Below are 24,013 nucleotides of genomic sequence, written 5' to 3' on the forward strand. Positions count from 1 at the left end.
CAGTCAAAGCCTTTAGCGTAGTCAAAAGAAAGTTAGGAAGTACAACAGAATACAGTTTTAGGACTGGGGAGTTAAACTGAAAAATTAGGGAAAGGAGTTTCCCTGAGAAAGAACAGCATTTCTGAAGTGCATTAGCTAGGCACAAATTGTGGTGGAAGGGCACTTCAAGCAGGGGGACATACTAAAATACACACAGAAGTGTGGGGAGAGGAAGGAGTTTGGTGTATTGGAAAAACCAGAGAGGGCAGTGTGGCTACACCCTAAAGAGGAAGAGGAGAAAGAAACTGATGAAGGTGGAGAAGTAAGTGGTAGCTAGGTCCCATGGGACACTGCCATCCATATGACTCCAAGTTTTAAGTTTCTGGCTCTTCTCTAACAAATAAATGACTTCATGAATTATTTTTACTAAATGTTGACTTTATTGACTTTCAAAACAGAAACAGTTGCACTAAAGCTGACAATTCATACAGACAAATAGACACACACACAAACACACACACACACCCCGCCCCCACACACATAATAGAGAGCACCTTCCCCGGGGGCCACATAGTTTGGCATTATTACAAAGTCTATTCTGTGGCCATATATATGATTCTGGGTCAGCTGGGTAATTAACTGAAAATTATCTTCATATTCATTTTCCCTCCCCAGGAATGCTTCCTACAGAAAGACCCAGAATATGAAGCTTTCTAGAAGAGTTTTGAAAATGTTGCCTGCCAGCAGCATGTGAATTCTCTATTGTCTTTCAGGACTTTATCCACCCAGCTGACACATCCATTTCCCCTGAAGAGCAAGTAGCTTCTTGCTCTGCCCTGAGCCTTACTATTGGCAAGGCAGTGCAGAAATACATTGTAGTCTGTTTACCACCAGGGTAAACTGCCCTTCTATAACATTCTTGCAGAAAGGCATTTTGGGGGGTTCAGTAAAGTCTCCATCTATTTACAGGTACTGAAAATAACACACACACACACTCTAGACATTGTGCCCACTCCTTACTGCCAAGGTTAATTAATCTGGCCCTTGGCACTTTAGACCTCACAACAGATTCATGTATTCATGATGATATCCATCCTGTTATTTTCTGAAAATAAATTATTTTGTATGCTTTCCCAATTCTACCTTCTCCAAGCTACCTTACTTTTCTTCTCCACTCTTACTTTTCAACTACTCATAACAATGCCTTTTAAGCTGTCATTTTATTGAAAGTAATAAATTAAGACATTCATCTTCAGCGGTTTCACCTTTGCATAAGATTCAGCAACTTACACACTAGCATGCTCACAGTGTTAAGCAGATAGGAATTCAATTCAGTAGCAAAAACATTCACTGACCTTAGAAAGAAAACTTTCCGTTTATAATTACTGGCTAGTCTTACACAGTTGCAACTTTCTAATACGGTGTAATACTTTAAGATTAAATATTTTGAGGAATTTGTATCTTCTGTGCCTCTTCCCCAAAATGAAGTCATGGGCCACTTGCTGAGACTGGTTTTGCTGGAGGTACTGAGCCTACAGCTGGTCGTCTTGGGAGTCAGTGCTTACGGTGGATCCTTGGCTGCTGGTGTCGGCAGTTTCATAGCACTTTTGGTCTTTGGCAAAGTTGATGAAAACCTGATTTTTCAAGGGAAATGAAGCCATTAGCACTTGTAAACCAAAGGGAGAAATAAGGGGTGTGCATATGTGTGGTGTGTGCACAATGGGAGAGCAAAGAAAAAGAAAATTAGATTTCATACTGCTAAGTTGCTTCGGTTGTGTCCAACTCTTTGTGACTCCATGGACTGTAGCCCACCAGGCTCCTCTGTTCATGGAGTTTTCCAGGCAAGAATACTGGAGAGAATTGTCATTTCCTCCTCCAGGGGGTTCTCCTGATCCAGGGATCAAACTGGTGGTGTCTCTTACGACTCCTGCACTGGCAGGCGGGTTCTTTACCACTAGTGCCACTTGGGAAGCCCCAGATTTCATAGGGGCACACCCAAATATACACACAAACTCTCATTAGGAATCCTTCCTTTAGGTACTGAAATTTAACTGGGGTTTGAAAACAGTACCTATAACTACATTTATAATCATAATAAATGATAAAATCCAAAGCTATAATTGAATACCTATAGCCACATATTTGCATCTATTTGATCTGCATCAGTATCTTTCAAGTATAAATAAGGAGCCCAATCCAAGCTCCTATCAATTGTTTCCATGATGATGTTGAGAGAAATTTCACTAGTTTTAAGAGTTAATACATGGAAATAAAATTTGTATACAAATGTCACAGTATGTTTCTTATGCTTGCTATTTAACAGGCAGACCTTTATGACTTTGTTTAAAATCATTAATTCTATTAGTCATAGATTAGTCATAGATTCATCCAGAAAATATTGAGAGACATGATACTGGGAATTGGTTACAAGTCCAAGGATAAGTCTGTGTTGGCAAAGCCATAACTGCCTTAACTCTCCATAAATAAAACTCTCTGTAAGACGCAGCAAGATTTGGAGGCCACTTTAGCTTCCCTTTCAGGCCCTCTCCAGTGACAGGTACAATCTGATGCTCTGTATGTCAGGTCAGTTGAACTGTATAGAACTAAAACAGTGCAAAGGTGGAGGAGGATGCTCCATGAAGCCTCCAGTTACTGTATATAAATGTAACTAAGACAGATGATTTGAATGAAACAAAAGAATCCTGCATTTACCATTTTGGTTGCCTGAATCTAGCAGATCTAAATCTCACTAGATAACCCCATCCTCCCCTAATCTAGGAAGCCAATCAATAGAAATGTTATTTAAGAAACATTCCAAGGAGAAAGGAAGGAAAGTGTTAACAGCTATTTGTTTTATAGATGAAAATAATTGTTGTTTTACATATACAGACAAACGATGGGTACAGATGTCTTAGAGAAGGAAAAAAATTTTTCTCTCCATTAAAATTAGTTAACTCTTCATATTTTTTTAATAACATTCCAAAATGCACTTATAAATAAATTAAGCTAAGTTTTTCAGGTGTAAGATTAGATATTGCTTCAATTAAAAATAAATTGAAGGTCATTAAAAAGAAGTAATTATGTACAATTAATTTTTTTTTAATAAATAATCAGAATGTATTAATGTGACACTGTGTACATGGTCCATGGTATCCAGCTTACCTCTTCCAGAGTAGTCTGACTCACTAAGAAATTTGTGATATTTAAAGCAGTCTTGTTGGCCTCCAGCAGATCAAAAATATTTGCTACTCCTCCTGCAGTGACTGGCACATGATATTCTAACATGCTGAGGTGCTGATCCTGTGGGAACCAAAGGGGGAAAAAAAATTATTCCTCAATGTCAGATAATACTGAGTAGACTAGACATAACTTGACAAAGAGCTAAGAAACACACTGAAATTCATTCCTCTGGAAATGATCAGTTCAGTTCAGTCGCTCAGTCATGTCCGACTCTTTGCAACCCCATGGACTGCAGTACGCCAGGCCTCCCTGTCTATCACCAACTCCCAGAGTTCACTCAGACTCACGTCCATCGAGTCAGTGATGCCATCCAGCCATCTCATCCTCTGTCGTTCCCTTCTCCTCCTGCCCTCAGTCTTTCCCAGCATCAGGGTTTTTTCAAATGAGTCAGCTCTTCGCATCAGGTGGCCAACGTATTGGAGTTTCAGCCTCAGCATCAGTCCTTCCAATAAATATTCAGGACTGATTTCCTTTAGGATGGACTATTTGGATCTCCTTGCAGTCCAAGGGACTCTCAAGAGTCTTCTCCAACACCACAGTTCAAAAGCATCAATTCTTTGGTGCTCAGCTTTCTTTAGAGTCCAACTTTCACATCCATACATGACTACTAGAAAAACCATAGTCTTGACTAGACGAACCTTTGTTGGCAAAGTAATGTCTTTGCTTTTTAATATGCCGTCTAGCTTGTTCATAGCTTTTCTTCCAAGGAGCAAGCCCTTTTAATTTCATGGCTGCTGTTACCATCTGCAGTGATTTTGGAGCCCCCCAAAATAAATTCTGCCACTGTTTCCACATCTATTTGCCATGAAGTGATGGGACCAGGTGCCATGATGTTAGTTTTCTGAATGTTGAGCTTTAAGCCAACTTTTTCACTCTCCTCTTTCACTTTCAACAAGAGGCTCTTTAATTCTTCGCTTTCTGCCATAAGGGTGGTGTCATCTGCATATCTGAGGTGAAATATCAAATATTATTGATATTTCTCCTGGCAATCTTGATTTCAGCTTGTGTTTCATCCAGTCTGGCATTTTGCATGATGTACTCTGCATGTAAGTTAAATAAGCAGGGTGAGAGTATACAGGCTTGACGTAATCCTTTCCCAATTTGGAACCAGTCTGTTGTTCCATGTCCAGTTCTAACTGTTGCTTCTTGACATTCATACAGATTTCTCAGGAGACAGGTCAGGTGGTCTGATATTCCCATCTCTTTCAGAATTTTCCAGAGTTTGTTGTGATCCACACAGTCAGAGGCTTTAGCATAGTCAATGAAGCAAAAGTAGATGTTTTTCTGGAACTCTATTGCTTTTTTGATGATGCAGCAGATGTTGACAATTTGATCTCTTGTTCCTCTGCCTTTTCTAAAACCAGATTGAACATCTGGAAGTTCACGATTCATGTACTGTTGAAGCCCAGCTCAGAGAATTTTGGGCATTATTTTGCTAGCATGTGAGGTGAGTGCAATTGTCCAGTAGTTTGAGCATTCTTTGGCATTGCCTTTCTTTGGGTTGGGACTGAAAACTGACCTTTTACAGTCCTGTGACCACTACTGAGTATTCCAGATTTCCTGTCATATTGAGTGCAGCACTTTCACAGCATCATCTTTTAGGATTTGAAATAGCTCAACTGGAAAAATAATATGTATGTTTGGAAACTAACAGCTTTCGAAGAAGAGATAAATTTTGTGAATGTCTGAGAGAAAACAAATTAAAAAGCTAATAAAAATTCTAAAACATTCTACATTCATGTGTACTTAGAAAGTGACTATAGTCTTGCCTAGAAAAAATATTGTGGAATGACATTGCTGATGTCAGATTACAATAAGTACAATAAGCTTTTTCAGAGATAACTTTTAAAAATTTGTTTTAGTTAGAATTGTTCTAAAAGGCTAAGGATTAGTTGTTCAATTTATATTGGCTAAAGTTGGCAGATTTCAAAAGCATTGTCCAGGGGAAATCTCATTCAAATAATGCTACATTCTTTCTTAACTCTAAAAGTCTTTTCAATTTATTTAGTCCATCAGATCGGATCAGATCAGTCGCTCAGTCATGTCTGACTCTTTGCGACCCCATGAATCACAGCATGCCAGGCCTCCCTGTCCATCACCAACTCCCGGAGTTCACTCAGACTCATGTCCATCGAGTCAGTGATGCCATCCAGACATCTCATCCTCTGTCGTCCCCTTCTCCTCCTGCCCCCAATCCCTCCCAGCATCAGGGTCTTTTCCAATGAATCAACTCTTCGCATGAGGTGGCCAAAGTACTGGAGTTTCTTTAGTACTCTATTCTTATTTCCTTGGAGTATCTTTAACATCTTGCTTTTCTGAATATTTTATCAGTTATCATGTCCCATTTATTTTTTCCTTTAAAATAACTCTCAAATGTAACCATTCCTCTCTATGTGCACCATCAATATTATTAACTTGATGTTTATCATTCCATATCTGAGTTATTGCAACAGCATCTTCAGAAGCCTAGAAACCATATACACCCATATGTTTCAGCACAAAGTATCTAGAATAATCTTTCCTAAATTCTAGTTTGGTCAGGGTGTTTTTTAACTCCATAATCAACCCCTGTAACCTATATGGGTCAGATCAAGATTGTTACTTACTAGAAACCCCTCTTCTCACACCTTTGCTTACTGTCTAGCCCCTCTCATTGATTTGTATTTACATCACACCTGTCTCTGCAGTCAGGCCATCTTACTTATTTTTACTTTCAAATTATTGTTTTGCTATCTCCCTTTTTAGAGATCTGGAAGCCATCATACACTTGTAAAGAATGGTCTACATAGGAAGACATCAAACTTTTATCATCACTGCACTTGTCTTGTAAGCTCTAGTCCCATGAGGAACAGACCAGGACAAATACAATCTCAAGTTCACTGAAAGAAAAGGCACTATGACCAATGCAATTTGTGCAAAAATAAAGCATTCTTTGATTTTAAATTTGATTTTAATTTAGATGATAGAAAATGGTCCTTGATAAGCATCGTAAAAGCTATTTCTTCCTGGAAAACTTAGTTGAGGTTTCAGAGGTTGAGACAAAAGTATTTTGTACAGATAAAAGAATTGTTTTTAAAAACGCTCCCCATTTGGCTTTCCAGAATCACTTTATGTTAATATGGTGCCTGACAGTTCATGAAGCATCTTTGTGGACATTTTATCATTTAGTTCTCACACCAGTCTTGTGAAGTAGATATCAAAAGTATTGATAAAATAGGAATATGAGGCTTAGAGACTTTAAATCTCTTGCTGGAATCACACAGGTAGAGCTGGATCTTAGTCCAAATCTAATTTCTTTTCATCATTCCACACCTGATTTTAATTTTAATTTTAAAACAATTATTTGCTATAATCATCTTGTACAAATTACCTGCACATCAAAGATGATATAATGATAACTTTTTTGTCAAGTGCATTTAAATGTGTATTATGTGAGATTTATGTGTATACATCTGTGTGTGCCCATTCTGTTAATACACATATGTAAGATTAAATTAATTGAGTCATATTTCAGGTAGTGTGTGATTGAGAACTTGATTTCCAAGCAATTCTCCTCAAAACTTTGTGGGCTTATTTTTCAAATGAGGAAAGCAAAGGAGATAATCTCTTCTAGCTGTGACATACAGACAGGAACTCTGTAATTTTTTTTTTTCTAAGAAGGAAAGCCGTTGGTCATATGTATCTGTTATCCCTCACTTCTCTAACATATATAACCAATAAACTACTTAAGTATAGAATCCAACCTGAAAACTAATACAATACAGTCATAAAGCCTTTGTGAGGAAGAAATAATGGTATGTAAAAGGATTATGATACTCTTAAGCAGCTACAAAAATATATAACTTAATTCGAAGATTTTATTTGTTCATACTAAGTATGCTTCAGAATATCTTAACCATCTTGAACTAATAAATATATTAAGATGAATAATAAAGGTATGGTCAACTTGAAAATGACAAACATCCACTACCCTATTACAACTATCAAAACCAGTCAATCTCTTACTTACTTTTAAGTATGTTTTTGGAAAGTGCAGCTGCATGAACCTTGTGAGGGCCTCCATGCTCACTCTGGCATTCTTCACGTGAACCTTGACAGTAAATCCCCGCCCAAACCTAGAAAGAAGTGCAAAACATAATATGAGTTATGTTTTGCTGAAATAGCTCTTCTGAAATTCTAGCTAATGAAACAGGACCCAAGCTTACAATTATAGGCCCTTTTCCTATACAAAGAGTATCACTTTGCAATAAAAAGTTCAGGGCATGTTGCAAACTGGAAATAGTGCACTGCTATGACTTTTTATTTCTACCACTATATAAAGTCAGATCCTTTGGACAAAAGCTGCATTAGAAATGAAACATAAAGTCTTGGCTTTCTTTGGCATTCATGAATTGGTGTGTCTTCTGTCCTTCAGTTGTGTCTGACTCTTTGTGACCCCATGGACTGTAGGCCATCAGGTTCCTCTGTCCATAGAATTCTCCAGGCAAGCATACTAGAGTGGGTAGCCATTCTGTTCTCCATGGGATCCTCCCAACCCAGGGATCAAACCTGGGTCTTCTACACTGCAGGCAGATTCTCTACCATCTAAGCCACCAGGAATTGATGTCAATTTTGGGGCTAAACACTTTCTAATTTAAAGCAAAGAAGGTCTTGATAGGCAAGTTATTGAAGATTTGGTATCAACTGTAAAGATTAAAATCATTGGGGTTTTAAAAATAAATAATAAACCAATATAACTGCTAACTTTTATACTTTATACTTTTGCATCAGAGTAGTGTTTGTAAACAAGTCACAGCAGACTCTCTGAGAATAACATATAAGTTCTTTTTCATTCTTTTTTCGTATCTTGATCAACTTTGTTTTATAAGAAAGTCAAGCTGTTGTACAGATAAAGACATAAAGGAATGTCATGGTGTTTGAAGATTAACATGGATATGTATAAATGCATATGTACTCTGGCAAATATATTAATTTATTTTTAATTTGATAGTATGATATTTATGTACATCTCCCCAATGTATTTTTGGTTAAAAGGTTTTAAATGTAGTAAAAATGTTAAATAGCTTACTGAAAGCCTATGCAAATGACAAATGAACATACTAGACAAAAATCAATGCCTTCATGTACTTGTCAAGATCTAATTTGTTAGAGTTAACTCTTGAGAGTATTTTGGTTGGGGAATAATAATCATATCATTATTATATTATCATTATTATTAGCTTTTAGGCCTTCTAGGTTTGGGGGTTATTAATTAAAAAACATTCAATCCTCAGTACTATTATTTAACTTCAAAGTGAATCAATGGTTAGCTTCTCCATTCCGGTTTTACTACACATTGTAGGATAGGCTGCTGAGATAATCTTTGAAGGCAAGTATAGCCCTGGTAGATTGATTACTCTACACCGTGTGTTAAACAATGCATTTGTTCTTTACCTGCTCTTAATGTGCTGCAATGATCCAATACATTGGAACCTTCCATTCACCATAATGGCCAACCTTGTACAGAGAGCCTCACATTCTTCCATGCTGAAAGACAGAATCATGTCAGCATTCTGGGCACAGAAAATTGGCTTAAGTTCCTAAGCATAAGTTTAACTCTTTTCTTTACGGCACCTTAGGAATACTGTTTGAATATTTGAGTCCCTTAAACTGTCTTTTCCTTTGAAGAACAAAAAAATCTTTTAACATATAATGTAAATGTCTTTGCATAGGGTTTATTACTGTTTCTTTTCAAACTTGAGGACATCTTCCTCACCTGGATTGCTGCTCTATCAAACAGTATTTCTTTCAAGCTCTTTCAAGCTTTGACTTAAGACCTACATTTTGTAAGAAATATTTCCAAAATAATACTAAGTTGTTTTCATTATGCCTTATACTCAATATTCAGATGACTTTTTATTTATTTATTTATTTTGGCCACACCCTACAGCATGCAAGATCTTAGTTCCCTGACCAGAAAGTGAACCTGTGTCCCCTGCAATGGAAGCACAGAGTCTTAACCACTGGGCCACCAGGGAAGTCCCTCAGTTGGCTTTTATGTTTTTGTATTTATAACCAGTTAACCTGTACTTGATTATATAATTCTGACTTCATGGACTATGATACTGGAGGAGATCTTAGGTATCATCTTGAGATCTTAGGTATCACCCTGTCCACTTAAACACAAAAGTTAATGGAAAATCAGTGATTGGCTTCAGAACATATACTGTGCTTGGGGGCAAGGTTAGTATATAGGATATAAATAAGTCTCAGTTCTAAACATATCTAGTTCTTTTTCTACTATATGATCTTTATAATGAAAGGATAAACTTAATACAAGGCCAATCTTATAAGAAAGGCACAGACAAAAAGCTTTAGTAGCTTTTTTACTTAGTTGATTGGCAGGGTCTACTTTATGGAGGAGGCTTGTGGACTAGTTCTGAAAGGATTAGTAAGATTAGAATTTGGAAAGATTTTGTGTAAAGACCAACTCTAGTAGAAGGCACAGCAAAGACAGGGCATGGTGATAGGAAAGGGCAGGGAGTGTATGTGGAACCACTCAGATTGATTGATAGGAAAGTTAGATGAGGTTGGATAATAAAAGGCCTTGCAAACTAAGCCAAAACATGCTAAATTTTATGTGATAGGGCAATAGAGAGGAATGATTGAGTTAAGAGGGTCAAAAGTTATGGAAATTTTATTTTTTAATGGATTGCTAGGCCGTATCCCCCCACAAGAGCTGGGATCTCACCAGAAAATCCTCTTGACTTCCTCTTTTGACTATGAACATAAAATACTTTAATCCAATTGTGGAATTCACTCTCAGTATATGTTACACAGGATTACTTCCTCTTATCTGTCATCTGACTCTAAAGTTCCACACCCAATTTACCTGTGAGAAGTGAGGATGACAGAACATTTATTCTGGACTTCTTCTGAAATGATCTTCCAGAGATGCCGTTTTGACTTAGGATCCATCCCAGAGCTTGGCTCATCCTTAATAGAAAGTTACAAGAAGAATTTATCAAATTAATTAAATTTTGATGAGGTTCTTTACATGAATCATTGCATCTCACTTGCCTAGAACAGAAATCACTTTTCGAGGTCCTGTGACTAACTTATTTTATACTTAACAGGCTTCTTTCTGCTGCTGTCAAAAAGCTCAAAATTAATCATTTTAAATTGTCAATCTGTTTTAAACAGTCTCAGTGAAGTTGACACTCTGCTACTTTACACATGTCTCTTATATTTCTTTGGAAAAAAATCTGCTTCAATTACTGACAAAGCCAGAGTTTTGATATTTAATACTATATCCTCACATATATATCTGAAGCTACATCAACAAGATTGCTGCCTTGCTCCTGATGGTAGAATTGTGCCTGTAAGTGATAGATAATATGCCATGTGAAGCACTGCTGCTGCTGCTGCTAAGAATGCATTTTTTTTGTTAATATTATTGAGGTGCATTTTCAGTTTTATGTTATTAATTGAAATTTAATACTCCTTGGGGAAATAAAAGTAAGATTTGCAGAAAATGCCAAATAGAAAGATATAAATTACATTTTAAAGTAAATGACATTTTGAAAAATTATTCAGGCATAAAATTAGAAATGTAGCAATGGAGAACTAAACAAGCAATAATAGATCCTGACAGAAGATTAAAAAATCAAACTGTAGGTCAAGATTAAGTAAAAATTAAAAATATATGTCTGAAATGGAAAGTATGCAGATAGGATCAGCAGAGGCTTATTTTTATAGCAAGGGGTTAAATTGGAATTTAAAGAAAGAAATAAGTATTAGTTTGGGGAAACAGTAAAGATTATATTGTCACTGTTCCTATTTTTGAAGACAATGGCATATATAGTAAGTATATATAAAAAAAATATATAGTATCTTTCTCTCGTGGCCTGATTTCAATTCAGCTTATTAATGCGTAACATTTGCATAGAGCTTTTTAACATTTTAAAGTACTTTACATCTATTATCTCATAGGGGTGCCTAAGGATTGTTTTCTTAAATTTAAGGGACACTTATACAATAGAATTCCATTATGAGTGTCAATTGGCAGAAACATAATGCATTATATGCTTCCGGTATTATACAGAGAGGGCTTATGCATTACTCTATCTGGGCAGTTTAAATGATTTGATATTCTATATTATTTAATCCCTGAAATAATGTGATGATTTATAACTGGTGATTTTATTGCATAGTTAGGCCTCTTTTGAAGTTTTGGAAGTCCTTGAATGAAGGGGATCTTCCAAAATAAGGGCAGCTTATTTCTCTGAAATAAACACTTTTCACAAGGTTTGGCTTGGGGAACAGAATGCTATGTCACCCCTAAGGTAACTTATATTTCCAGGTGATCAATTTAATTTTTCAGCTTTTAATCAAAATATTAACATGACATGTATTTCTTGCTTTCAAAAAATTCAGATAAAATAGAATGGCATATTTTCAAGACTGCATCTCAAGCTAGGTAACTCATGTTTTTAAGCAACAAGGAGATAACATTTTAGGACAATGTGTTGGAAGTTGGAAAATGTGTTAATTCACCTGATCAGTTACCAATAGAACTGATTCCTTCAATAACTGGGAATCAAATTCTGTCATAGTTTTACTTACTCATCTGAATATCCTGAATTTGTTTCAGCTACTTCCTATTCCCATGTTTCCTCTTAAATTACCTGAGCCATAGCTTCAGACAAAAAATATTTTTGAGGGCATATTATTATGGCAACAAATTACCTGGTATAAATTTCCTTAATGAGACAGTATACGTGAAGTGCTTTACACAAGAACCAGCACATAGTGATACCCAACCCAGGAATCAAGTGGAGGTCTCCTGCATTGTAGGCGGATTCTTTACCAGCTGAGCTACCAGGAAAGCCCCTAATGAGACCTCAGTAAATGCTTATTGCAATAATGATAATGAAATGTTATACACAATTGGATATGTGATTCTAATTGGGCAGTAGCCTTTTTCACAATGATTCTCTTACCAGCAACAGAATGGAAGGTTTCCCTATCAAGGCCAGTGCAGTTGACAATTTTCTTTTTGTGCCGTAACTACACATAGAGGTAACTTTGTCCCTGTAGGGCATCAGGTGAAGTCTCCCAAGGAGTTTTTGAACAGTCTGCAGGTGGAAAAAAGGACTTGTTGATTTTCCCTCGCCAAAACCCTTAAAGCATTAAATGGAAAAAGAGCTACTTGTGAAAGGAGTTTTATAATGAAGAAATACATATTTTAGTTTTATTTTTAAAGGTACACTTAAAGATGAATCATTCATTTAAAGATAAACGCAATTCCGTGGAGGCCCATTCATAAATACGATTTCTTGTCCCCCTAATACATGTGCATGTAAGTGTGTATGTGTTTACAATGGTTCTTTCTGCTGTATTGACACAGGATTTACTTTTAAGCTTCAAAGGGCTAAAACAGAATTCATCCCTTTACAAGGCAGGTTTCTTATTGATTGTCATCACTGTTTCATCTTTTTTCTTACTGTGGGATGAGCTGTCACAAAGGCTTTAGGTCTATTTAAAAATGACCCAGTATCAAAACTGTAGTGTATTAACTTAGGAATCTTGGGTTCTTGTGGCTATTTCAGTAGTTAAATAGCTCTGGCAAATCGTGGAATCCTAGGAGGATTTAAGAATTCCCCGAGGGTTGCAAAAATAGAGAAAACTGTCCAAAAGATTAGTCTTTCCATTAAAAAGGTAAATAATTGTAGTGAGGTATAAAAGCACATCTCAAAAACCAAATTGGAATCTATTCTATTTTCCTTGGGCATTTTGTACATGCCCAGTCAACTACTCAGTTGTGTCCAACTCTCTGACACCCTATGGACCCACCAGGCTCCTCTGTCCATGAGATTCTCCAGGAAAGAATATGGGACTCAGTTGCCATTCCATCCTCCAGGGGATCTTCCCAACCCAGGGATCTAACCCACATCTCCAGGCAAATTCTTTACCATGAGTCACTTGGGAAGCCCATTTTGTAGGTAATTCCATGTTTCAATAGTTATCTGAACACTAAAAGATATATAGGCATCACCAACCAGGGCTCAATCCAGAGCCTAAGGCAAATCTCATTCTTTATTCGACAGTTTTTAAAAGATAATGGAACAAATACGGGCCAAGATGTTTCTAAAGCTGAGTTCATAGGTGTGTTTATGATATACATACAATCAAGCTAATACTGCTTCCATTATCACTGTCAAGAGAAAATTGTCATAGTTTTCCAGATGTCAGCTTGGTCTTGAGTGTGGGTAGGTGGGAAGCATAAGCAAAAATGGTTTTCAAATAAACTAGTTCTTCACGCTTATACTCACTTCTTTAATATCTTTTTCTGGAATTCCATGTACTCTAGCATAGAAATATAAATGTTCTTCTATGGTTACCAGGTCATCCAAAGCATCTTCCTGAGGACAGTAGCCAATTAATGAGCTGTGAGAGTTAACGTGAGCCAGAGACCTGAAGAAAAAGCGTCAAAAACATGAATGACTTTCTAAAGACATTTCCCTCCTAGCCCTCAGATGCTGGGTGTGTTTGCATGCTAAGTCACTTCAGTTGTGTCTGACTTCGTGCAACTCTATGGACTACAGCCTGCCAGACTCCTCTGTCCATGGGATGTTCCAGGCAAGAATACTGGAGTGGCTTGCTGTGCCCTCCTCCAGGGGATCTTTCCAACCCAGGGATCGAATCCACACCTTTTAAATCTATCTGCTTTGGCAGGTGGGTTCTTTACCACTAGCACCACCTGGGAAGCCCTTCAGATGTTGAGAGGGTAGTTCTGTTTGGGTTGTGGTGATTGGTGAGTCTGGTAAAAAGATATAAAATGATCCCACCATCATAATCACACTGAAAAATTTAAAAATTTCCACTCACTTGAGTAGCTGGTTTTCTCCTAAGGATTTAATAATATAACCACAAAATAACATCAAAAGTTCACTTTAATTATCTTTCTCATTTAATTATGTTGTGTTTGGTAATTTGAAGCACTTGTTTTTCATACCCAGTCTTATTTCTGATCAGAATGTTTCCACTTGTAGGAATTATGTCTCCTGTCAGCATCTTGAAGATAGTGGTTTTTCCTGCTCCGTTCACCCCAAGAAGTCCAAAGCACTGGTTTGAGGGAGAAAAAAAAAATGTAAACTAATTCAAACCAAAGACAAGTTTCTATTATATCTCTTTTCTTCCTTTCCTTGCGTGAAATAAATTATCAAAGCACTGACTATTGCAGTGCTTTGCTGGCATTGATTGGATAAAGCTTTCACTTTTAAAACAAATGGGTACTTAGGTATCTTTTTTTCCTTTAACCATCTGAATATTTGTGTATATACCTAGGACTTGTTTTTACATATTATACTCTAGCACGCCTCTGTGTGACATGATAGAATATCCAATAAGGCAGATATGCTAACCTGACAAAGTGATTGTATTTATAAATTTAAATTATTCACACAAAATCACAACTTTACTAAATAAGCAACTGAAGCAATAATCTCTTTATCCAATTGAATAAATTTGATGCGTTTAGTTTGCAGCCCGCCTCAGCAAAAAAGGAAAGACCCACATTCTCTTTCTGCTTTCAAAGCTGTCTTAACTACTGCTTCTATGAAAACAGCAATAATATGAATATGAATGCAATTTAGGACCTCAGTTCTGACAACTGATTTCTATATTCTGTCTTTGCTGCTGCTGCTGCTAACTCGCTTCAGTCATGTCCGACTCTGTGCGACCTCAGAGACGGCAGCCCACCAGGCTCTGCCATCCCTGGGATTTTCCAGGCAAGAACACTGGAGTGGGTTGCCATTTCCTTCTCCAAGAAGCCTAAAAACTAAGAGTTGAAAAGAGCTCCCTGAACAGACTTCTTGACTGAAAGTCCACTCAAGAAGGATAGTAACTTGGGAAGGGGATCAGGATATGGTGAGTCTTCCCTGCCAAGAGGGGAGGGTTACAGGATAAGTAACACATAGACACATGCAAATTATATATATAGAATCCATCAAAATATTTAAAGGCTGGCTTCATATTTCTAGAAAAAATTAAGGAAAGATAAAATTTTTGTCACTTACCATGTCAACATAAAGGATGCATGCATGCCTGCATGCTCAGTAATATCCAACTCTTTTGCGACCCCCACGGACTGTAGCCTGCCAGGCTCCTCTGTCCATGGAATTTTCCAGGCAAGAATACTGGAGTGGGTTGCCATTTCCTCCTCCATATAAAGTAGACTTAGAAACAGAACATTGTTTCTTACCTCCCCAGCAGGAATCCCAATGCTGATGTTGTTTACAGCTATAATCTTTTTGTGGATAAGTTGGTAAGTCTTTGTGAGACGATGGAGTTGGACTAGGTCATAATCATTTGCACCTTTCTCAACTCGAAATCTTTCAGCCTGCACATCTTCATCTTCATCTATTGTCTCAATAACAGATGAAGAGCTAAATTTTCTAAAGAAGAGTCTAAAAAATGAACCCAATGATTTTGCATCAATAATTTTGAAATGACACCACTCAGTTTTGACATCTTTTTAAAAGTTCTCACTTCACCAAAGTGTGCCAAGTTTGTTTTATATTTTTCATGCATTTTGCTAAATAACTTAAAAATTAGCATGGGTGTTCTTTATAATATTTGTTACAATATTTGAGAAACAGTTTTTGCTTTCAATGACTTAAATACTTACAGATTCCCTATTACAAGTCAGAATCTTAATTCCAGTAACAAGGAACTTTAGTTTGGGTTTGAAAGTTACTCCTAACAGAGACCAGAGTCACTAGTAGGACTCAACACCTACAAGACCATGATCAATGATCATCATTTTTTTTAATTTGTCCTATTTATTCTTTGGTCATCAATAATATGAATGTTATTCTATAGTCTTTTTTTTTTTTTTTTTACTATGAATGTCTTACCTAGGACCTAGCCAATATACTAAGGTTATCAGTCCTGAAAACTCTAAGAAATCTCAAACCCACTTCAGTATCTTGTCTACTGAATACTGAAAAAAAACAAACCAACAAATCAATTTAGGTCTTCTCTCAATGTCCCTGTTTCTTTTAATGACATCCCTAGAGATTCCAATTGTGATATTTTCTTTGAATCTTCCCCATTCTAAAATCCACTCATGCAGTCAGCATCCTAAGACTGGAAATATCTTAAAAACAGCCAGTTATTTATCATTTTCTGTTTCTGTTACCATCACAGGCTTCCATTTTTTTTCTCACTTAGGTTTATCCAGGTACCTCAAACTGCTCCATTGTCTCTGAATCTTTCCTTCCAATCTGCACTACCTCCACAAAATCACAGCTCCTAAAGCACCATTTGATCCTGTTGGTCTCTGTTAAAAAACCTTCAATGTGCTACTGTTAATATTAGTTTATCGAGTAAAGTCCAAGCTATCACTCTTTAACCAAGCTATCAGTATACTCCATAATTTTTCAACCCCATGCTTCAGCTCCTACTCTTTCATTATATTTAGTCTATGCTCTAATCAAATTTTATTACTTATTTCTCAAATATGCCCCCAATTTTTCAATCTTTGTTCTTGTCTTCCCTTTTATTAATTTAAATCTTAATTTCCAATAAGTAATACATGCACTTCATTTATTAAAATTAAAATGGTACTAAAGAATATTTAGGGAAAAGTCTCCTTCAAATACATACAGTTTTTTAGCAGAAGCATTCATAATTAGAAATAGTTTATGCATATATATGCATAAAAATATATTTCCTTTTTAAAACTTAAATGGTAATATACTTCATATGTAGCTCTGAACCTCGCATTTCTCACTTAACAAATATTAGAAGTAATCCCAAATATGATACAGTGAACTGCATCATTCTTTCTAATGGCTGCATAGTGTTTCACTTATAAATTATGAACATAATTCATTTAACTAGTCCCAAATGCAGTACATTTAGGTTATTTCCATTCTTTTGCTATTAGGAATGGTTACTATGATGAATAAATTTATATATACATAGTTCTGCGTATTTGTTAGCATATCTGTAGGGAAAATTCCTAGAAATAGAATTGTTGGGTCAATGATGTTTATTTATGATTCTGTCATCATTTTACTCCATCTTCTTTTTCTGAATACATTGCTAGTATCTACATACTCAATTTTCTTTTCCCACTTCTACTTTCTATCCTTCTAAACACAACTCAAAGACTGTATCTTCTGTTTCTGTACATATTTTCTCTCTACCACTGAATTTTGATCTCTTTTAGACAAACAACTGGGCTTGTTAGTTACAAATTTTACTACCTCATTTTACAATACTTGCAGAAGCATAGAAAGGCTTGAGAAATATTTACTGAATGAAAGAGATTGTGAATTGTGTGACAACTTTTAAAGTTTTTTGAGCAAAACATTCCCATTTCACTAATGGAAAAGCTTAGACTATTGACCCTTCTCTGAACATTTTGAATTGAGTTTTGTCATGGATGTCAAACACTGTTTTCATTGTATTTACCTGAGTTTATTTATTAGCCACTCATTGATTAAAAGTCGCAAGAAAAAGAACATGGTTCCCTGAGAAACTAAGGCCACAAACATTGCGCCTAGTTTATCCATCTCAAAGGTTTCACTTGGATACTCCACTCCATATGCTTTTAAGAAGTCCAGGACCGACTGTTGTTGAGAAAGTTCGATCAAACCATAGCCAAAACAGAATTGTGGGAAAATCAGGAAAATGCGCTTGAGGGTTTCAGAAATAAGTTCTAAAGTCTGAAATAAGAGAAAGAAAAAAATAAATAAAGTCCAGTGTTAAGTTTCCAACAAATTGATGAAAATTTGAAACTAGATGTAGATAAATACTGAAACTTGAGAAGCTTATCTAGATTGGTAATTATTGCATGTACATGCTGAATTTACACATAAACATTTACTATAACCAAATGGTGTTGATTTATTACCAAAAGAAAAGCAGAAAAGGATTATATATATTTGAGATGGTCTAAGGTGTCAGGTCAAACCCTGGGGACTTCAGAATGTAGTAATAGCAAGGTGATAGAGTATCTGTGGGGCTTCCCTGGTGGCTCAGGTGATAAAGAATCTGCCTGCATGTAGGAGACCCAGGTTCAGTCCCTGGGTTGGGACTGAAGGCCCTGGAGAAGGGAATGGCTATCCACTCCAGTATCTTTGCCTGGGGAATTCCATGGATAGATGAGCCTGGTGGGCTATAGTCCATGAGGTCACAAAGAGTTGCACATGACTGAGCAACTAACACATAGGTAGGTGCCTGAGTAAAGAGGGATTTAGTAAAGTTTTGGATCTAAGGTAATTCCTACTTGAAGAGGGAATAAAATGGTAAAATGATACAGAAGGAGAAACAGCCTATCTCAAAGAGGAGCAAATGGCACATTTTCATGCTATTTATACTTGGGACCAACCACTTGCAGCTCACGAATTTTCTTATTCCTTGTGGAGTATGCTTGTCTATTCCTTACTTAATTTTCTCTTTATTCTTTTCCATTCAATTGTCCAGCATTGTTAGGGCTTCCCTTCTCACTAATCATAATTGTTAGCTATGAATGGAAAGTGATGCCTACAATGAAGTAGATTCCAATACATGACTGAAAGGGAATGAGTTAGGTTTTTTCTCTATGAATGTTCAAATGAATCTTAACTCACAGTCATACAACTAAGACATGTTGTCTTTGTCCCTCCCATACCACAACAATTTGCTAATAAGTCATGGAAAAAGCAAGAGAGTTCCAGAAAATCATCTATTTCTGCTTTATTGATTATGCCAAAGCCTTTGACTGTGTGGATCACAATAAACTGTGGAAAATTCTGAAAGAGATGGGAATACCAGACCACCTGACCTGCCTCTTGAGAAATCTGTATGCAGGTCAGGAAGCAACAGTTAGAACTGTACATGGAACAACAGACTGGTTCCAAATAGGAAAAGGAGTACGTCAAGGCTGTATATTGTCACCCTGCTTATTTAACTTATATGCAGAGTACATCATGAGAAATGCTGGACTGGAAGAAGCACAAGCTGGAATCAAGTTTGCCGGGAGAAATATCAATAACCTCAGATATACAGATGACACCACCCTTATGGCAGAAAGTGAAGAGGAACTCAAAAGCCTCTTGATGAAAGTGAAAGTGGAGAGTGAAAAAGTTGGCTTAAAGCTCAACATTCAGAAAACGAAAATCATGGCATCTGGTCCCATCACTTCATGGGAAACTAAAGCCACAAACATTGCACCTAGTGGAACAGTGTCAGACTTTATTTTGGGGGGCTCCAAAATCACTGCAGATGGTGATTGCAGCCATGAAATTAAAAGACGCTTACTCCTTGGAAGGAAAGTTATGACCAACCCAGATAGCATATTCAAAAGCAGAGACATTACTTTGCCAACAAAGGTCCATCTAGTCAAGGCTATGGTTTTTCCTGTGGTCATGTATGGATGTGAGAGTTGGACTGTAAAGAAGGCTGAGTGCCAAAGAATTGATGCTTTTGAACTGTGGAATTGGAGAAGACAGTTGAGAGTCCCTTGGACTGCAAGGAGACCCAACCAGTCCATTCTAAAGGAGATCAGCCCTGGGATTTCTTTGGAGGGAATGATGCTGAAGCTGAAACTCCAGTATTTTGGCCACTTCATGCGAAGAATTGACTCATTGGAAAAGACTCTGATGCTGGGAGGGGTTGGGGGCAGGAGGAGAAGGGGACGACAGAGGATGAGATGTCTGGATGGCATCACCGACTCAATGGATGTGAGTCTGAGTGAACTCCGGGAGTTGGTGACGGACAGGGAGGCCTGGCGTGCTGTGATTCATGGGGTCACAAAGAGTCGGACACGACTGAACGACTGAACTGAACTGAACTGAAGAAATTTAGCTGACTGATTGGCTGCATGATTTCTCCAGTGTCATACAAAGTATCTGACTGAGTACCTCCATTCCCCTACTCAAGCCCTATCAAATGTCAATAGTTTTGTCATTGCATAAATACAATCAGGGAGCCAAATCCTTTGAGCTGTTTTGTAGATACTGAAACCCCACCAGGTGGTAGAAGTTAACTTGTAAGCTGCCCACAAGCACAAAGACCCCAGATGACTGGAATTAGAAGGCTGATGAGATTGACCCCAGTAACCTGACCACCAACCAATCAGAAGAATGTCCATAAGCTGATCACATACCCCACAACCTTGTCTGCCTCACCCTGTCTTTAAAAACCCTTCTCTGAAAGCCACCAGGGGAATTTAGGCCCTTTGAGTGTTAGCTGACTCGACTCCTTGCTTGGTGCTCTACAATAAAATGATGCACGTGTTTCACCAAAAAATACAATCAGAGACATTAAACTAGATAAATACAACCAGAGACATTAAATTAAAAATTCTAAAAAGAATTTTTAAAGGCCATAGTTTCCCTTCCACTACATTTAATACAATCAAATGAAATTCCTCTATTCTATTTAGAGAATGTGAAATACAAAAAATCTTTCCACCTTGAGCACGTTGAAGCATTTGATTCAATCACTGAAGTTTAGCAGACTAATAAAGGACCTTACCTCATCATTAGGCTTTTCCTTGGAAAGAAAGTACACCACCGACAGGGAAACAATGGAATTGATGCCAAAAAAAAGGTTGATGCAGACGTAAGTGATGAAAGCCATTCCTGTATCATGGAAGAACCCAGCCAGCAAGTACATCCAAGAAAATGTGGCATACCTTTATAATAATAATACTAAGAATTAAAATCATACCATGATTACTCTTTTACTAAACAAATAAATAGCTTAGATGGTGTTCCAAAGTGAAAATAAACATTAGGATGAGTTGTCAAGCCTTGTAGTTAGACCTCTTTTTTATCTCTTTTTAACAACAGCCAAAAAAAAAAAAAAATCTGAAGCGCACACTTTTTTTTACCCCCACAATAAAGATGTTATGTATTTTACAATGTCACCATATGACTAAATCATGAAGCATACTTTGAAGGAATCTTGAGTAGTCGTTACAACCACAAATTAATTTTCACTCGTGAAGAGTCAGACATGACTGAGCAACTAAATAATACAATACTGGTACCTCACCCAGTCAAGATTTTTTTTGGGGGGTGGAATATGAGTTTAATAGATACATGTATTATAATTTAAAGTTGAGAAAGAAAAATGACATCATTGTTGGCTAGCTAAGAAGACAGAGCGTGCTTAGAAACTGCATGTCCTGTTTTGAGCAAACACTTGAGTGACCTTTGGGGTAAAGAAGTAAAACTAGAGACAGAGAGATCCTTCATCAGCTACAATTGCTAACTAAATGGATACTACTCATGCATTCAGGGCAAAAAGAACTGCTACTAAAGTATTGATATTGAACTGTACTGTTCCTATTAATTACCCTAATTCAGAAACAATTTTATGTTTGTGTTCTTAGGCATTCATCATAATAAAAATAAATATACATGAACATATTCACTTTTTAACATCATACATATTTATATGTACTCACAATTTGTTAATACATAAATTCACACATGTCTATACATTTTTCTGATCATTTTGAAGAGTCCATTTGATGTACATTAAATTACAAATATAAATTGCTAAGTGTAACATTCGGCACCCAGTTAAGTGCTCATTAATAATAGGTATACTATTAATAACAACATTAATTTTCACAAGTATTACACTTTACAAACTATGGACTAGCAAGTGTAATATATTGCTAATCATTACTTGTGGCGAATGAAACCCCAAGACATTTGTAAATTAGCTAATGAGATTTAGGTTTGCATCTAGGAGCATTTAATTCTGTAAATTCTTCTTTCACCGCAGCTTACCCAAACAGCAGAAGCAGGAGAGATACAGCGCTTAGGTTGTTTTCACTGTAGAAGGCAGGTAACTTGAAAATTGTAATGACACCAATTGAAAATGCTACAGGCACCAAGTAGAAGGCCTATGGGAACACGGAAAACAATGTTAGCATATGGCAAGTTTTTCTTTTTTTGAATCGATAGCCCGTCTAGTTTAAAACTGTAACAAATCAACCTAGAAACACTTCAGGAAATGAATTATTATCTATGTTCTTGTTGCTTGTAATGTTCAGTTCATTTTACATTGATTTCACTCTTGAATCCATCTCCTGCAACAAGAGGTCAAGCCAGTCTCCATCTTTATAGAGAGACTCCGAGTCCCTGGCGTTCCTGCCTCCAGACTTTGAGACTTGGGATCATTTGGTGACAGAGGGTCAGTGAAAAAGATAAGACAGCCAGGTATCTTGGTATTAGATTCAGTCCTCAAAGTACTGATTTTATTTTGAATGCTGGAACTCTCTCAGATGGCCGACTTCTAAGGCTTGGTTGTCAGTGTGAGCCACTCTGTGCAAAACAGCGGGACGGTGGGTACTACGCATTCTTAGAATCACAAGGACATAAACAAAGAATTCAGTGTTTCATTGGCAAGAGAAAGAGTAAATGCTGAGGAGTTTGCGGCAAGATGTACACAGTGAAAGAGATGGTAATTTAATTAGGGAGGAAATTGTCCTAATACTGGAATGAGCACCAGAAATATAACAACAGGATCTGAGTAGTAAGTAGCCCTTCATAGGAGTGTGCACTTTTAGCTTTCTTGACACATTAAAGCTCCTATTAAGTCCACAGGACTCATTACTGTTTTTTTTTTTTTTTAAGATTTGACTTCTACAACAAATGCATTTCAGACCTCACTGGAGTCATTAACCAAATGGATAGGCAGTTAATTACTCTTCAGTCCTTCAAGCCAATGGTCTTTACAGCAACTCAGACAATTTTGCCATAATTACCAGACAAATGCATACCCATCCCAGGCATTTGGTCAAGGTTGGCACATTTGGAGTCAAGAAAAACCATCTGAACTTTGAGACCAATTCATGCAAATAAGAGAGTTATCAATGAAATTCATCCTTTATTTTCCCTATTAATCTTCTCTAATGTGTCATTCAGCAGAGGCTATTACTTCAGATTTTTCACTATTAGTTGATTAAATTTTTATAAACTTGTTTATGTGTTGCCACTAGGCAAGACTATTTTGCTTTAAGCTTCCATTTCTCTCATTTCAAATTTCAACGTACTTAAAATAACTTCGTGAAGGGGTTGAATTCCAGGTTCCACTCCCAAGATACAGATCACATGAGTCTGGAGTGAGGACCAGTGACCTGCATTCTAGCAAGTATCCTGGGGAATCTGATATAAGTCCTCAGACCATGGAGATAAGGGCAGGGCAGGTGGATTTCTCTTTTTTCCAACCACTGGATGAATACAAGCCTGATGCAAAATTTTTTTCCTTAATTTACTGTCTTTGTGGTAATAATCTGAACAAACTGAGACAAATAAGTCTCAAACATAAAACTGTCTTCTTGGAGAAGGAAATGACAACCCACTCCAGTATTCTTGCCTGGGAAATTCCATAGACAGAGGAGATTGGTCTCCCCCACCCCTGCCCTCTGTCAAAGCTATGATCCCTATTTCCAGCAGCTTTCAGCAGGATGCCTGAGAAATAAAGTGTGAACTTGTTTTTAAAAAAAAACAAAACAAAAAAAAAAACCTGTCTTCTAGAGTTGGACTATATAAAGAAGGCTGAGCACTGAAGAATTGATGCTTTTGCACTGTAGTGCTGGAGAAGACTCTTGACAGTCCCTTGAACTGCAAGATCAAACCAGTCAGCCCTAAAGGAAATCAACTTTGAATATTTGTTGGAAGGACTGATGCTGAAGATGAAGCTACGATACTTTGGCCACTTGATGAGAAGAGCCGATTCATGAGAAAAGATCCTGATGCTAGGAAAGATTGAGGGGAGGAGAAGAAGGGGACGACAGAGT

At 36.9% G+C, this 24,013-nt stretch overlaps 1 protein-coding gene across 1 annotated transcript in view; it reads right to left on the bottom strand.

The window, feature by feature from the left end:
* Positions 1 to 396: 396 nt before the first annotated feature.
* The window catches only part of ABCA12 (ATP binding cassette subfamily A member 12), a 198,224-nt gene continuing 174,607 nt past the window's right edge, over positions 397 to 24,013 (bottom strand). The window contains exons 42-53 of the mRNA XM_070771765.1: positions 21,999 to 22,114; positions 20,731 to 20,890; positions 17,683 to 17,936; positions 15,464 to 15,668; positions 14,216 to 14,325; positions 13,533 to 13,674; positions 12,201 to 12,335; positions 10,091 to 10,194; positions 8,653 to 8,745; positions 7,229 to 7,334; positions 3,142 to 3,279; positions 397 to 1,613 (exon numbers count right to left, since the gene is read on the bottom strand). Coding sequence (XP_070627866.1) covers positions 1,512 to 1,613; positions 3,142 to 3,279; positions 7,229 to 7,334; positions 8,653 to 8,745; positions 10,091 to 10,194; positions 12,201 to 12,335; positions 13,533 to 13,674; positions 14,216 to 14,325; positions 15,464 to 15,668; positions 17,683 to 17,936; positions 20,731 to 20,890; positions 21,999 to 22,114 — 1,665 coding nt within the window. The 3' untranslated portion in view covers positions 397 to 1,511. The remainder of the gene's footprint in view (positions 1,614 to 3,141; positions 3,280 to 7,228; positions 7,335 to 8,652; positions 8,746 to 10,090; positions 10,195 to 12,200; positions 12,336 to 13,532; positions 13,675 to 14,215; positions 14,326 to 15,463; positions 15,669 to 17,682; positions 17,937 to 20,730; positions 20,891 to 21,998; positions 22,115 to 24,013) is intronic.

This window comes from Bos indicus, chromosome 2, assembly GCF_029378745.1.
Source record: "Bos indicus isolate NIAB-ARS_2022 breed Sahiwal x Tharparkar chromosome 2, NIAB-ARS_B.indTharparkar_mat_pri_1.0, whole genome shotgun sequence".
Taxonomy (NCBI): Eukaryota; Metazoa; Chordata; class Mammalia; order Artiodactyla; family Bovidae; genus Bos; species Bos indicus.